This window comes from Prunus persica, chromosome G5 (assembly GCF_000346465.2).
Source record: "Prunus persica cultivar Lovell chromosome G5, Prunus_persica_NCBIv2, whole genome shotgun sequence".
NCBI classification, from domain to species: domain Eukaryota; kingdom Viridiplantae; phylum Streptophyta; class Magnoliopsida; order Rosales; family Rosaceae; genus Prunus; species Prunus persica.
In genome coordinates this window covers 5,281,579-5,294,401 of record NC_034013.1, presented here as the reverse complement: position 1 = coordinate 5,294,401, position 12,823 = coordinate 5,281,579, and the positions used below count along the sequence as shown (strand labels likewise).

At 38.5% G+C, this 12,823-nt stretch overlaps 2 protein-coding genes and 1 pseudogene across 2 annotated transcripts; 2 read left to right on the top strand and 1 right to left on the bottom strand.

Annotated features, from left to right (window-relative positions):
• On the top strand, positions 14-2,709 carry LOC18775970 (H/ACA ribonucleoprotein complex subunit 4). Its single transcript, XM_020563845.1, has 2 exons — positions 14-137; positions 727-2,709. Exon 2 carries the CDS (start codon positions 730-732, stop codon positions 2,512-2,514), a length of 1,785 nt encoding a protein of 594 aa, XP_020419434.1. The 5' UTR covers positions 14-137; positions 727-729; the 3' UTR covers positions 2,515-2,709.
• LOC109949310 lies at positions 2,843-3,699 on the top strand (annotated as a pseudogene).
• LOC18776465 (CTP synthase) lies at positions 4,452-9,487 on the bottom strand. Its single transcript, XM_020564248.1, has 21 exons — positions 9,317-9,487; positions 9,071-9,157; positions 8,916-8,966; positions 8,684-8,801; positions 8,535-8,591; positions 8,071-8,135; positions 7,814-7,897; positions 7,539-7,589; positions 7,380-7,442; positions 7,232-7,278; positions 6,868-6,937; positions 6,710-6,772; positions 6,403-6,492; positions 6,281-6,319; positions 6,046-6,195; positions 5,887-5,964; positions 5,704-5,789; positions 5,257-5,305; positions 5,090-5,170; positions 4,839-4,932; positions 4,452-4,580 (listed from the first exon to the last, which is right to left on the bottom strand). Exons 1-21 carry the CDS (start codon positions 9,365-9,367, stop codon positions 4,516-4,518), a joined length of 1,539 nt encoding a protein of 512 aa, XP_020419837.1. The 5' UTR covers positions 9,368-9,487; the 3' UTR covers positions 4,452-4,515.

The window sequence follows — 12,823 nt, the reverse complement described above, 5'->3', positions numbered from 1 at the left end:
AAAAGGTGCTTTTAAACCCTCGACTAGGGTTTAGAGACAAAAGCGAAGCGAGTGAAGTGAAGTGAGAACCACAGGGAGGCCGCTCTCTCAACCTTTCCAATCCAAGGGTTTGCTCATAGCAGAAATCAAAATCAAAGGTATTGGTTTTCTACTTGACGTTTGGAAGAGCTTTGATCATATTGGAATTTATCGTATTGTGGTAAACCAGAACTAAACCTTGTTCATATAAGAGCTTCTGAACCCTTTAAAGTTATTTATATATGGTTTCCTCATTTCTGTGTAAGCGGAGAGTTTGATAGATGCGAAGAGTAATTTTTTGAAAAACAAGTTAGAAACCCAGAACCTCTTTTGGGTTTTTCGGTTATGAAGGGACTTATTTGGCCGTACTTCAAGTGATTTTTTATGTACAAGTCTCTTCTTCTGTCTTTAGAAGCTGATAGGGTTGTTCATATTCTAGCCAAACATGTCATTGTTTATTTGTAAAACCCCCTGATATTGTGTTAATCTCTGGACTGGGATCTTAATGATAATGCTTTGTATAGGAAAGTCACTATGTACCTCTGTTATGAGTAATATGATTAATGAAGTTTGTTTTTTTGTTGGATTAATGAAAAATCAGAGCTATTGTTTTCTCGTAAATATTGTCCAGACGAAATTTTGAATATTATGTTGGGTTTTACCTATTGTTCTATTTATTTGTTCATTTTTGTTCTGTTTAATGTGCAGGAAATGGCTTCGTCTGATGATGAACGAACCCCAGTGAAGGCTGTGGCGAAAGTGACAGATACAGAGAAGAAGAAGAAGAAGCATAGAGCCAAAGACGATGATTTAGACAAAGACTTCATGATTAAGCCCCAGAGCTCGACTCCCTCCATGGACACCTCCCAGTGGCCTATCCTTCTCAAAAACTACGACCGCCTCAATGTTCGAACTGGACACTACACCCCTCTTCCCTCCGGGTATTCCCCACTTAAGCGCCCTCTTGCCGAGTACATCCGATATGGTGTTATCAATCTTGACAAGCCTGCCAACCCCTCCTCGCACGAGGTTGTTGCTTGGATTAAACGCATCCTTCGTGTAGAGAAAACTGGCCACAGTGGTACTCTGGATCCCAAGGTTACAGGTAATCTCATTGTCTGTATTGACCGAGCTACGCGACTTGTGAAGTCCCAGCAGGGTGCAGGGAAAGAGTATGTCTGTGTTGCACGCTTGCATTCAGCCGTGCCGGATGTTGCCAAGGTGGCTCGGGCCCTTGAAGCCCTTACTGGGGCTGTCTTTCAGAGGCCACCTTTGATATCAGCAGTCAAGAGGCAGCTTAGGATTAGGACTATATATGAAAGCAAGCTACTTGAGTTTGACGCAGATAAACATTTGGTCGTTTTCTGGATTTCATGCGAGGCAGGAACCTATGTGCGTACGCTGTGTGTGCATTTGGGTCTGCTTCTTGGAGTGGGAGGGCATATGCAGGAGCTGAGGAGGGTCAGGTCTGGAATTATGGGCGAGAAAGACAACATGGTTACCATGCACGATGTCATGGATGCTCAATGGGTGTATGATAATCATAGGGATGAGAGTTATTTGCGGAGGATCATCATGCCTCTTGAGGTGCTGTTGACCAGTTATAAGAGATTGGTTGTCAAGGACTCAGCAGTGAATGCCATTTGCTATGGTGCCAAGTTAATGATTCCAGGGCTGCTCAGGTTTGAGAATGATATTGAGGTTGGAGAGGAAGTTGTGCTTATGACTACCAAAGGAGAAGCAATTGCATTGGGAATTGCTGAGATGACCACTGCTGTGATGGCAACTTGTGATCATGGTGTGGTGGCAAAGATTAAGAGGGTGGTGATGGATCGGGATACTTATCCAAGGAAGTGGGGATTGGGACCAAGGGCGTCCATGAAGAAGAAGTTAATTGCAGAAGGGAAATTAGATAAGCATGGGAAGCCTACTGAGAGTACCCCTCAAGAATGGACGAGGAATGTGGTTTTACCTACAGGTGGGGATTCTATTGTTGCAGGCACTGCTGCTGCGCTTGCCACTGAACCTGCTCCGGCAGAGAAGGAGACCACTCTTGTAGAGGAGAAGAAGGAGAAGAAAAAGAAGGACAAACACAAGGATGAAGAGGAATCTAAGGAGAGTCGTAAGCGCAAACTAGAGGAAAGGGCCGAGAGCCCTGTTCCTGTTCCTGCTAAGAAAAGCAAAGGTGAAGAAGTTGACAAGTCAGAAAAGAAAAAGAAGAAGAAAAAGGACAAAGAGAATGGTGTTTTGGAGGCTTCAGATGTGGAGAAGTCAGAGAAGAAGGTGAAGAAGGAACAGAAAGATAAAGTTGAAGCTGGTTCACCTGAAACCGAAAAGTCAGAGAAGAAAAAGAAGAAGAAAAACAAAGAGGCTGAGGAAAATGGTGCTGCGACTCCCGCTGGCGCTGATGACTTGAAGGGTGATGGCGAGGCTGATAAGAGTGAGAAAAAGAAGAAGAAGAAGAAAAAGGATAAAGCAGATGCAGAAGAGGATTAGGGGAAGGATTTAGGATTAGGAACTTTAAATGGCCGAACTTTTGAATGTATGCCTCCATCTACAATGAGAATTTTCGTATCTGACTTTGAAATTTTCCAATCTCATATATGTAAGTTTTAATGAACTTGTTTTTCCGCAGAACTAGTTTTTTGGTAGTTTAGCCCTCCTGTATTGCAAGCTGTTTTCTTCTCTGTCTGAGTAATTTCAATTCATAATTTTCCCTTTTTGTTCCTTTGTTTTCTTCCCTGAAACGCATGAATGAATATCCACTTCATTTGCTGTAGGGTTTTTTGGGCAAATGTTCTAAGCTTTTGTGCTCTTCTGGTGTCAGGAAAGTGGCCTTTATGTTCTGCTTTTTGCCTTTATGTTTTGCTTTGGCGTTGGTGTGGCTGATGTTTAAATATGTTCAAAGTTGTATGCAGGCATTGGTTATAGAGAGGTACCTCCTGTCCTGTGAGTCTCATCGCATAGTCTATATCTTCCAAACACGACATATCTTTTCTGATTTGTCTCTCTTTCTTCCCACCCACATTTTTGTATCATCAGCTACCTAATTAAGCGGCACCTTCACTTTGCACCAAATCATCATACTCAATTGTTGACGATCGATATAATGATGATGTCCAAGAAATCTATTAATGGTGATGATGATCATCATCATCATCCTGATGTGGGTTGTAGAGCATGGAATCTGCTGCGTCTGGCATTGCCTTGGGCAAGAAAAGGCGGTGTCTTCAGACGACGCCTCATGATGGAACTGCGGGTCATCCCCACCATTAGCACTGGATTTTGATGATCATCATGAAATCAACATGATCATTAATAATCATGATCAATTAGATTATGATGATGATGAGGAGGGAATGATAACTGAAGATAGTACTATTATTAATGTGCATGAAGAAAAGGGATGTGCAGATTATGAGGACGAATTGGTTGATATAAAGGCGGATTAGTCCATAGCTAAATTCTATCAGCAAATTAAGCTCCAAAGACAGATTTCATACTTACACTACTCCTCTAGTACTACTACACTACACTACACTCAGACGCATGCTTAATTGATATACAATACACCCACCACAAGCTACATCTCCTCCATCCATCCCAAATCCCAAATCTCTCTCTTTTCTTTTCCCATTATTTCTTGTTTTCATTGTATTTTGTAAAAGAGGCAATATCTTATTGCGGCATTTTTGTAGATTTGACAGGTTAGAGTCTCTTCCCTTCTTTGTTTTGTTTTCTTGACACAAACGATATTGGAGGAGGGCAAATTCAAACACATAACCTCAGATAGATGCAAATTTTAAAAAAACTACTCTTAACCACTTGAGAACTACCGAGTCTCTTAATTGTCTTTTCATTTTGAACATGGTTCAGAATCTTAAATGAAAGGAAACTGAATGCCCATATGATCATGATTCATGACCATGAGGTGCTAACAGACTAGAGCTCCTATCCTAATGTATCAGTCTTCCTTTCGCGCATACAGAGTGTAGTGTGAGTCTGCGGCATCAACTGCAGTATTGTACAATCATTTGGCCTTACTAAAGTAAAGAACTTTACACGTACATTTTCTATTTGATAAATTAAAAACAAAATAAAATATTTTAAAACAATAATCTGTCATTTGTTTAGGGTTGAATCAAATGCCTGCATATTTTAAGTGTGAATAAATGATGAAAAGAAAATTCCAAGAGTTACAGAAGTCCTTCCGAAAAATAAGAATTTGAATAAGCTTCGAACTGAGCAGCACGATAAATCGTGTAACCACAGTAAGATAAGATGCTAGCTCCGCAATCAGGATCCACTTTCATCGTAAACTTTCCTCATAGGGCGATCCATGTTCAAGTTTGAAACTATGCGAGTGCACTGATCAAAGTAACAAAATTAGATAAGACATTAGCTTTTACTACACCAGGCACCATCCACATCCACATCCACATTCAAATCTACCTTGAAAAAATTATCTGGGAATATTGAGACAGCGACTCAATGCTGTCAACTTGTATTTGGATGCTGGTCAAGATATGTTTCCAACTGCCCTGTTGCTGCCAAGATGAGACCTAGAATTGCAATGTCACAGATGTCAAATGAAGTACAGAGACTAAATGACTTGATAGAGCTTCACTGAATGTAAATGGGAATTGTAAGGAGACAATCCGTAATGTACTTCAAAACAAGCATGTCCCAAGTTCCATATCAAACACTAGAGATACAGCAGAGAAACATAGTAATTCAAAGATGCAAGCTATAAATGTCTCCCAGTAATAACAAGAAATGTGAGTATATGACATCTAAAGTTCACTTGTTTGTACTAGTACCTAAAAAGAGAGCTGAGGGCTTCCCAGGCCGTGATTTAAATTCTGGATGAAATTGCACTCCTACATAGAATGGATGGCTTGGAAGCTCTAAAATCTGCAGAACAGAAAAGTAACACAAATCATGTAAAAAGTCAAATATTCAAATTCAATCCTTTTCAGTAAATGGTAAGAAAGGATTGTGTGCAACTATAACCAAGTAAATTCTGACAAATGCTCACTACAAGTGAGCATAAGACCAGAAGAAAACCCACCTCCATTCGTCTTCCACTGTCATCCTTCCCTACAAATTTTAGGCCCGCTTCTTCAAGAATTCCAATAACATCTGGGTTCACCTGCATCATGACGGAATCATACCATGTCCACCACATAAAGGCACTTGTGAAAGATCATGTTTCACCTGAACTAAATTACAACCAACCTCATATCTATGCCGATGCCGTTCATCCACATACTCCGAGTTATGGTACCTAGAAATTTATAGCGATAACAGATTACCAATGTTAAAAGTGGATGCTAATAGTGGAAAACTAAGAAGTTTCAAAGTGGTAGTCTTCTGGGATTAGTTTTGATATAAGCAGTCACAGATACAACATATAGTTGAGATGTCAGGAAAGACTTCCTGCAAAATAATAAACTAGCCAACAAAGTTCAAGAGTTTTACAGCATAAATGCAGTAAAGGTAAAAGTTCAATTGCGTGTGCCATGGGTTCTTCCAGACCGAAAGTGTTTGAACACATGGCACCTGCCTCGACTTTACTGTATAAATATGCAACAAGGTAACTGAACTTATAATCTGAATTTTCAGTAACAGACAGGTTATCTCTTGTATATCTCAAGTTGAACGTAGTAATAGTAATGAACATACAGCTTTGAAGTAATACAATCAGGAGTCTGGAAAAGTGTTCTTCTGCATCCCAGTCTCATTGTTCTTCCCATATGTGTTCTTGAACCCTACATGCAGACATAAAAGAACGAACTATCACGGGAAGAATGTTGCAGCCATGTGTATTTCATAACTGAATAGGAAAGCATCACCATAAATTTGTACCTCGGGCATAAAAACTACAACAGGATTTGGGGTATGTTCATCGAACTCTGTGCTGTCCGCCCTTTCTAAACTCAAAACCTAAAACAAGTAATTAAATTACGGGTGATATATGATCTTAAAATTAGAAGAAAACATGTTAGTGAAAGAAATGTCGCTTACGGATCTTGCGAACTCAATCACGGAAATCTGCATGCCCAAACAAATCCCAAGATAAGGAACATTGTTCTCTCTCGCATACTTTGCAGCTAATATCATACCTTTCACTCCACGATCTCCAAATCCGCCGGGAACCAAGATGCATGCAGCATTCTGCAAATGTAGAACAGATCGAAACATAATTACCCAGACCCTCAACTGTACTGGCGAGGGGATGATAATTTAGCTTAAAGCGTACCTGTAGAGTCTCCCATGCAGCAGCATGTGCTTCTGGTGTCTGTAGGAGAAAGACAAATCTAAAGTAAAGATAATATGAACATGATATTAAAGCAAATCAGCACAAATGATGTGGTTCAATACCAGTGTGGCACTGTCGTCTTCAAGGTCAGAAGCGGCAATCCAGTCAATTGATGGCTTTAAAGAACATGCGACGCAAGCATGTAAAAGGGCCTGCAAGAAAGTTTAGCCAGACGTAAAGTTGGCGATTTATTAACAACAAAATAATCTAACAAGCATGTACGGCACAAAGCAACAGGGAGACATAGCAGCACTATCTCATATATTAACTGAATGTTATATGAATAACTAAATTCTAAGGTCTAAACTAGAGATCATATACACCATCTATCCAGCCAACGAAAAAATAGAACAGAAGTTAGCATCACACCTTCACTACAGATAGATATGAATCTGTAAAGGCAACGTACTTCCCCACCATGGCAATCCTCACCTGCAAATATCAACAGATTATCATCGGATGAATCGAAAAATAAAAGAGATAATGTTCCAAAATAGAGCATTGCACATTTATCTAATAACACTCACAGAATTTGTGAGATTATCGTAAGTCTCTGCCATCTTGGTCCAATCTCTTAAATCAGGAGGCATAGCAATGCTGAAACAGAACATTAAACACCAGTAAGTTAACATAGCCAACCTTCCTGTAATCTATATATGTAGCATTTCGAGCATCACAATGAATCATAAATGTAGTCTATAATCACAATTGCAGTCATTAGGGAGGGAGAGAGAGCACAAATATCAACTAAAGGAGTCCAAGTCAGGCATAATTCTACGTAGAGATTGTTTTGTTCTCATTACACAGGAAGAATTTTAAACAGGCTGATGCTAATTATCAGTCCAGCACCAAAATTGAAGCCTTAAATCTGAAGTAAACGGTGAAACTTACCTTAGTAAATTTAGTTGTTGAAGAATTGAATGATGAGCATTTTGGTTCTGAACAGCAACGTGTCAAACAATAGTTAGAACAAAACTTTAGACAAAATGTAAAATAGGTATTTAAGCCTCCAAGGAGACAGAATTGTTAATTAACCCACCCTAAGTAAGAGAGGAATGTGCCAAATGTTTGGTACATCATGGATATTGAGAATATTACCAGCCTGTAAGAAAACAAAAATGAAAAATATAAAACTTGTAATCAAGAAAACAAAGTTTGATGAGAAAAAAACCCAAATAGAATTAATTCAGCAACTTACTGCAACATGACACAATTGTGAAAGTTTCTCCTTCGTATTTTCCAATAATGGCTGCAATATAGTCACACAAAAAAACAAAAAAAATCATCTCCACCAAATTTAATCTTGACGAAATAATGATAGAATAAAATAGAAAGGGAGTCACGTGGCCACACTGCACCAATATGAGGTGTCCAAGCAAGACTTAAATGGGACCTAATGAAAGTTCTCAGGCTAAATTTATCTGCTTATTTGACTTGTGTGAGTGTAAGAACAAGATATATGAAAAGAAGTACCTGCGCAGAGCGACATGCTAATAGATGAGGAGTCAAGCCTAATCCTCTTAGATCCCGCACACTATGTTGGGTAGGCTTTGTTTTCTACATGAACGCACACAGACACATACACAAAGAGAGCAAGAGTCAGTCATCCAGAAAAAAAGATGAATCAAATTCTTCAAAAGATGTAGTCAACTTTAATATCTAAGATTACAAACTACTATGAGGAACTAATGAAGAAACATAACATTCAACAATTAAGTACAAAGTCTTACTTGCTCTCCAACAACACCCAGTACCGGAATCAGGCTCACATGAATAAGACAGAAGTTTTCTTGCCCTGAGGAAAGAATTAAATCCACATAAGCAGTTATCATTAACACAATGAAAGTTCAAATCCAAGTGGATATCAACTCCATATGGAAATAATTGGTTACTTTTAGTTCTGGATATCCCACATTCCATTACATCTATACACCGGAAAAAGCAAAGCAGCAAGCTCTCGATGAAGTTTAAACAGTGGAAGTATATCAAGTTTAGCGCTCATAACATATTGGACCAACAATCACATGTCCTTATCAAATCTCACTGCATATTCCTACCGCAGTAATTGGATGATCTATTTTGACCACACAACATAAAAACATAATCACCAATCTAAATCAAGCATGTGGGCGAAGAAATGATCTCATAAATAGAACCATTAAAATTCCAAAAACAGCATACACCACAACCTTACCAACTGAAAAAGACAATTGGCGCAGAGCCTCAATGAATGGCCTAGATTCAATGTCACCTAAGAAAAAAGAAAATAGTTAGCTCTTGCACATAAACACAGAGAAAGAACAATGAGTCATATAAAGTATCTATGTTTTAACTATCGCTTACCCACAGTCCCACCCAACTCTATAACACAAACATCTGCAGGGCCTTCTTTTCCATCGACGGGAATGAGAGAAATTGATTCGACCCAGGTCTTAATGGCATCAGTGATGTGTGGAACAACCTAAATCGACTCAAACATGGCAGGAAGCCAAGCATCAGTAGTGCAAGTGATAAAAAAAATAAATTTTAAAAAAAAAGTTATGACTCATTAACATTTGTAATTTTGTATCATCACCTGAATAGTCTCTCCAAGGTAATCGCCTCTCCGCTCCTTATCCAGGACAGACTGATTTCAAAAATAAAAATGAGGAACCCATTAAAATAAAAAAATCAACATTTCATGAAGGGGAGATGGAGACACATCCCTATTAGGAAAATATAAGCCCACACCTGATATATCTTCCCAGTGGTAATGTTGTTGTCCCTGGTAAGAGTGACATCTAGGAATCGTTCATAGTTGCCGAGGTCTAAATCAACCTATTATGATTAAAGTTTAAACTCAGGCACAGCAGCAGCATAAAACATAAAGATAGTATTTCAAAGGCAAGGTGAAGTATTACGTACTGTCTTGGCACTGCTTAAGTGTATCATAAATATTTAAACCAAAAAAAGGAAAACAAGTCCAAAGCGAAATACCTCTCCACCATCATCGAGAACAAAAACCTCCCCATGTTCAAAGGGAGACATGGTGCCAGCATCTATGTTCAAGTATGGATCTGCAAATTGTTGAACCAAAATCAAATTAATAAAGAAAAAAATTGAAGCATTTATAGTAGAGACAGTAAGAAAGAAAGAGAAAAAAGAAAGAAGAAGAAGAAGAAGAAGACCGATTTTGATGGAGGTGACGCGAAGGCCACAGGCTTTGAGGACGACGCCGATACTGCTGGCAGTGACGCCTTTGCCCAGCCCACTCACCACACCACCTGTTACCAAAACGTACTTCATTCTATCCTACTCTTCCTGCCTCACACACACACTCTCTCTCTCTCTCTCTCTCTCTCTCACACACACACACACACAAACACACACTCTCTCTCTCTCTCTCTCACAGTCTGTGCTTCTCTGGCTGCAGAATTGAATTTGGAGTTGTAAACGTTTCGTTTTGTGTTTATGTCTGAGCGGGAAACCTTATATGAGTCATTCTCCAAAAGGAGTATTTATAATATAAGGGTGTAACCCTAGTATAGTTAAACTAGAAAATAAGATAAAATCCTAATTATAGTCCTAATAGACATAAATCTCTGAATTAAATTATGATCTTGTTTAACTGTTACAGAAGCACTCCCAAACGGGCCCTTAGTTTGGTATTGCTGTGCTTTAAAAAAAAATTGCTTCTCTAAGATCTGCAGTCACTTAACCACCACACTAGTCATCACTTTATGATTATAAACTATGGAATCTCGTATTTATAATACTTGCGAGCAGTTTCTCAAAATAGAAATTAACATAATTACTTATTGTTTTATATTGTTGATCAGTTACTTACTTACTCGATATAATTTATTTCTTTTCTATTTAATCTATTTAATGTTATTGATTATTTTATTATTCATTATAAGTACTTACATTACTAAATTCCCCTTCAAATTGTTGCTTACTTAAATCTCTATAATCATTTTCATTATTTACTATTTAATTATTCATTGGATAAATTTATTTATGTTCTTAGTTAATTTTCAATCTTCACTATTATTTTTTAAGCATGGTAAAGTGCCTAATTTTCATCAAAAATCAAATTGGTTTACATCTTTAATTATTTTTTCAATTTTTGATAAATAATAAATATAAGAACGTGTACCATGTCCAGTGAATAACGTGAAATAAATTGTTGCTTAATTACTTAAATCTCTATAATCATTTCTTTATTTCCTATTTAATTCTTCCTTGGATAAATTTATTTATGTTTTTAGTTAATTTTCAATCTTCACTATTATTTTTTAAGCATGGAAAATTGCCTATTTTTCACGACAAATCAAGTTGGTTTACATCTTTAATTATTTTTCAATTTTTGATAAAATAATAAATATAAAAACGTGTACCATGTTCAGTGAATAACGTGAAATAAGGTTACTCATGTATTTTACTATGCAATTTATAAAGTGTAAAATTTTGTACTAAATTTTGTAAAAGGGAGTTCTGCCTAAAACAGTCCACTTTATTATCATCATCTATTCTGGCCAGAACTACCAATTTTATACTGTGATAAATTATGAAGTCCTCACCAGCCTGAGGCAGGAAAAGAACTTACTTGGGAGATATTCCTCACCCAAATTCATAATCGCTTGTTTAGAAATCAGTAACTTGGGGCACAAGTTATTTGTTTCAAAGAAGTCTGCTAGGATTTTTTATTGCTAGCAGTGGCACGCTTGCACACCAAAGAAAGTTGGCTTCTTGACCAGTCAACGATTTTCAAGGCAATAGGGAACTTTGCCATTCCATTACAGGATTAAAAACAAAACGGGTGAACAACTGTTCCAACGGATTCGTTTTCCAACAACTATATTTTTAATGGCTATATTTCCAAACAGCTATATTCCTAATAGCTCTATCTTTCCAACATCTATCTTTCCATACTTATAAATATGTATTCAGATTTTTGGTGAAGACAACAATTCAACATATTCATTCAAGCTGACAAGCATTCATCATACTCTGAATATCATTTTCTCTTAAGCTATTCCTTGTTCAAATTCATTCAAGAGTTATAGTGTCCAAAATTACGTCTGTAATCACCTCTCAGAAAGGAGAGTTATCTTTATGTGAGGTTCAATTGTATATCCCTCTCAAATAGGAGAGATTTTTGTTCAGAGAGTTATTTCATTCAAACTTGTAAAAAGGGCTGGTTTGACCCTGTGAGGTGAGAGGGTGTCTTCCATCTTGTATCTTAGAGTGGTGTGCTCTAGCTGTGAAGGAGTGGTGTGCTCTGACAGTGCAAAGGTTTCAACTCCACCTGCAAGGAGTTTTTCAACAGTGGATCGAACTCTCAAGTGGTGTGCTTGAGGACTGGATGTAGGTTAGGTGGAGAACCAGTATAAATCTCTGAGTTTGAATCTCTCTTTCCCTATCTCTTTATTATTGTGCATGTCAATTTACTTATATGTGTTTAAATTCAAAATAACAATTAACTTTATTCACCCCCTTCTAAGGTGGATTCCTTGGGCAACACAACTCATAGCTTGGCATAGATAGATCATCAGAGATTATCTCACTATCATTACTTGATTGAAGCAATGGCTGGGGAGAGGGAGGTCTTGCATCGAACTCAGCTACACACGGATCACAAGGGCCACTACCACACTTTTCAGGCTGTGGCGATCGGTCACTTTCTCCAGTGCTACTGGTGGCTTCTTCACATAGAGCGATTTCATCATCGCCAGGTTGTGGTGACTAGTCGCTTTCACCAGTGCGGCATGTTGTTTCTTCATAGAGAGCACCATCTTCAGCTCCAAACTGTGGCGACCGGTCGCTTTCTCCAGTGTGACCGGTTGTTTCTTTCCCGAGAGTAACATCTTTAAATATATCATTCTGCAATTCAAGTCCGCAATTCTCCACGCTATTGCCGACTTGCCTCGGACTGCGAGTTTGGATACACTTGTCGATATGATTGTGCACCACATTCTAGTTCTAGACAACGACGTTGATGCTGCTGCTGGGCATCTTCATTTTCATCTTCATCCTGATAGGTATACGACAGTGACCCACATTACAGATTGTTACAAAAGTTGTACATATATTTGTGGAGCTGTTGAACTCTGATATCGAAAAAATGAAGCAGCACAAGCTCAAAATGAAGCCATCTGATTATTTGACTGATATAAATTCCACCGCAAAGGTGATAGCCACCACGAAATTGATGCTGATCTTTTGGTATCCCGGGCTGTAGAGTGTTGAACCATAGACTGCGGCCTCTACAGAGCCATTTTTGTAAGATCTCACATCAACCAACGGAGAGGGGGTGATGTGCCTTATATGTGCGCACCCGCATCCATCTAGCATGAGGCCTTTTGGGAGCTCACTGGCTTCGGAGTCGTAGGAACTCCGAAGTTAAGCGAGTTGGGGGCTAGAGCAATCCCAGGATGGGTGGCCCACTGGGAAGTTGCTCGTGAGCTCCCAGAAACAAAACCGTGAGGGCAGAGAGGGGGG

Coding starts and splice junctions, on each gene's coding strand:
- LOC18775970 (XM_020563845.1), top strand. CDS start 730: ATGGCTTCGTCTGATGATGAACGAACCCCAGTGAAGGCTGTGGCGAAA.
- LOC18776465 (XM_020564248.1), bottom strand. CDS start 9,367: ATGTCTCCCTTTGAACATGGGGAGGTTTTTGTTCTCGATGATGGTGGA. Junction 9,158..9,316: donor TTCTCGATGATGGTGGAGAG/GTATTTCGCTTT, acceptor TAATCATAATAG/GTTGATTTAGACCTCGGCAA. Junction 5,965..6,045: donor TGATTGAGTTCGCAAGATCC/GTAAGCGACATT, acceptor TACTTGTTTTAG/GTTTTGAGTTTAGAAAGGGC.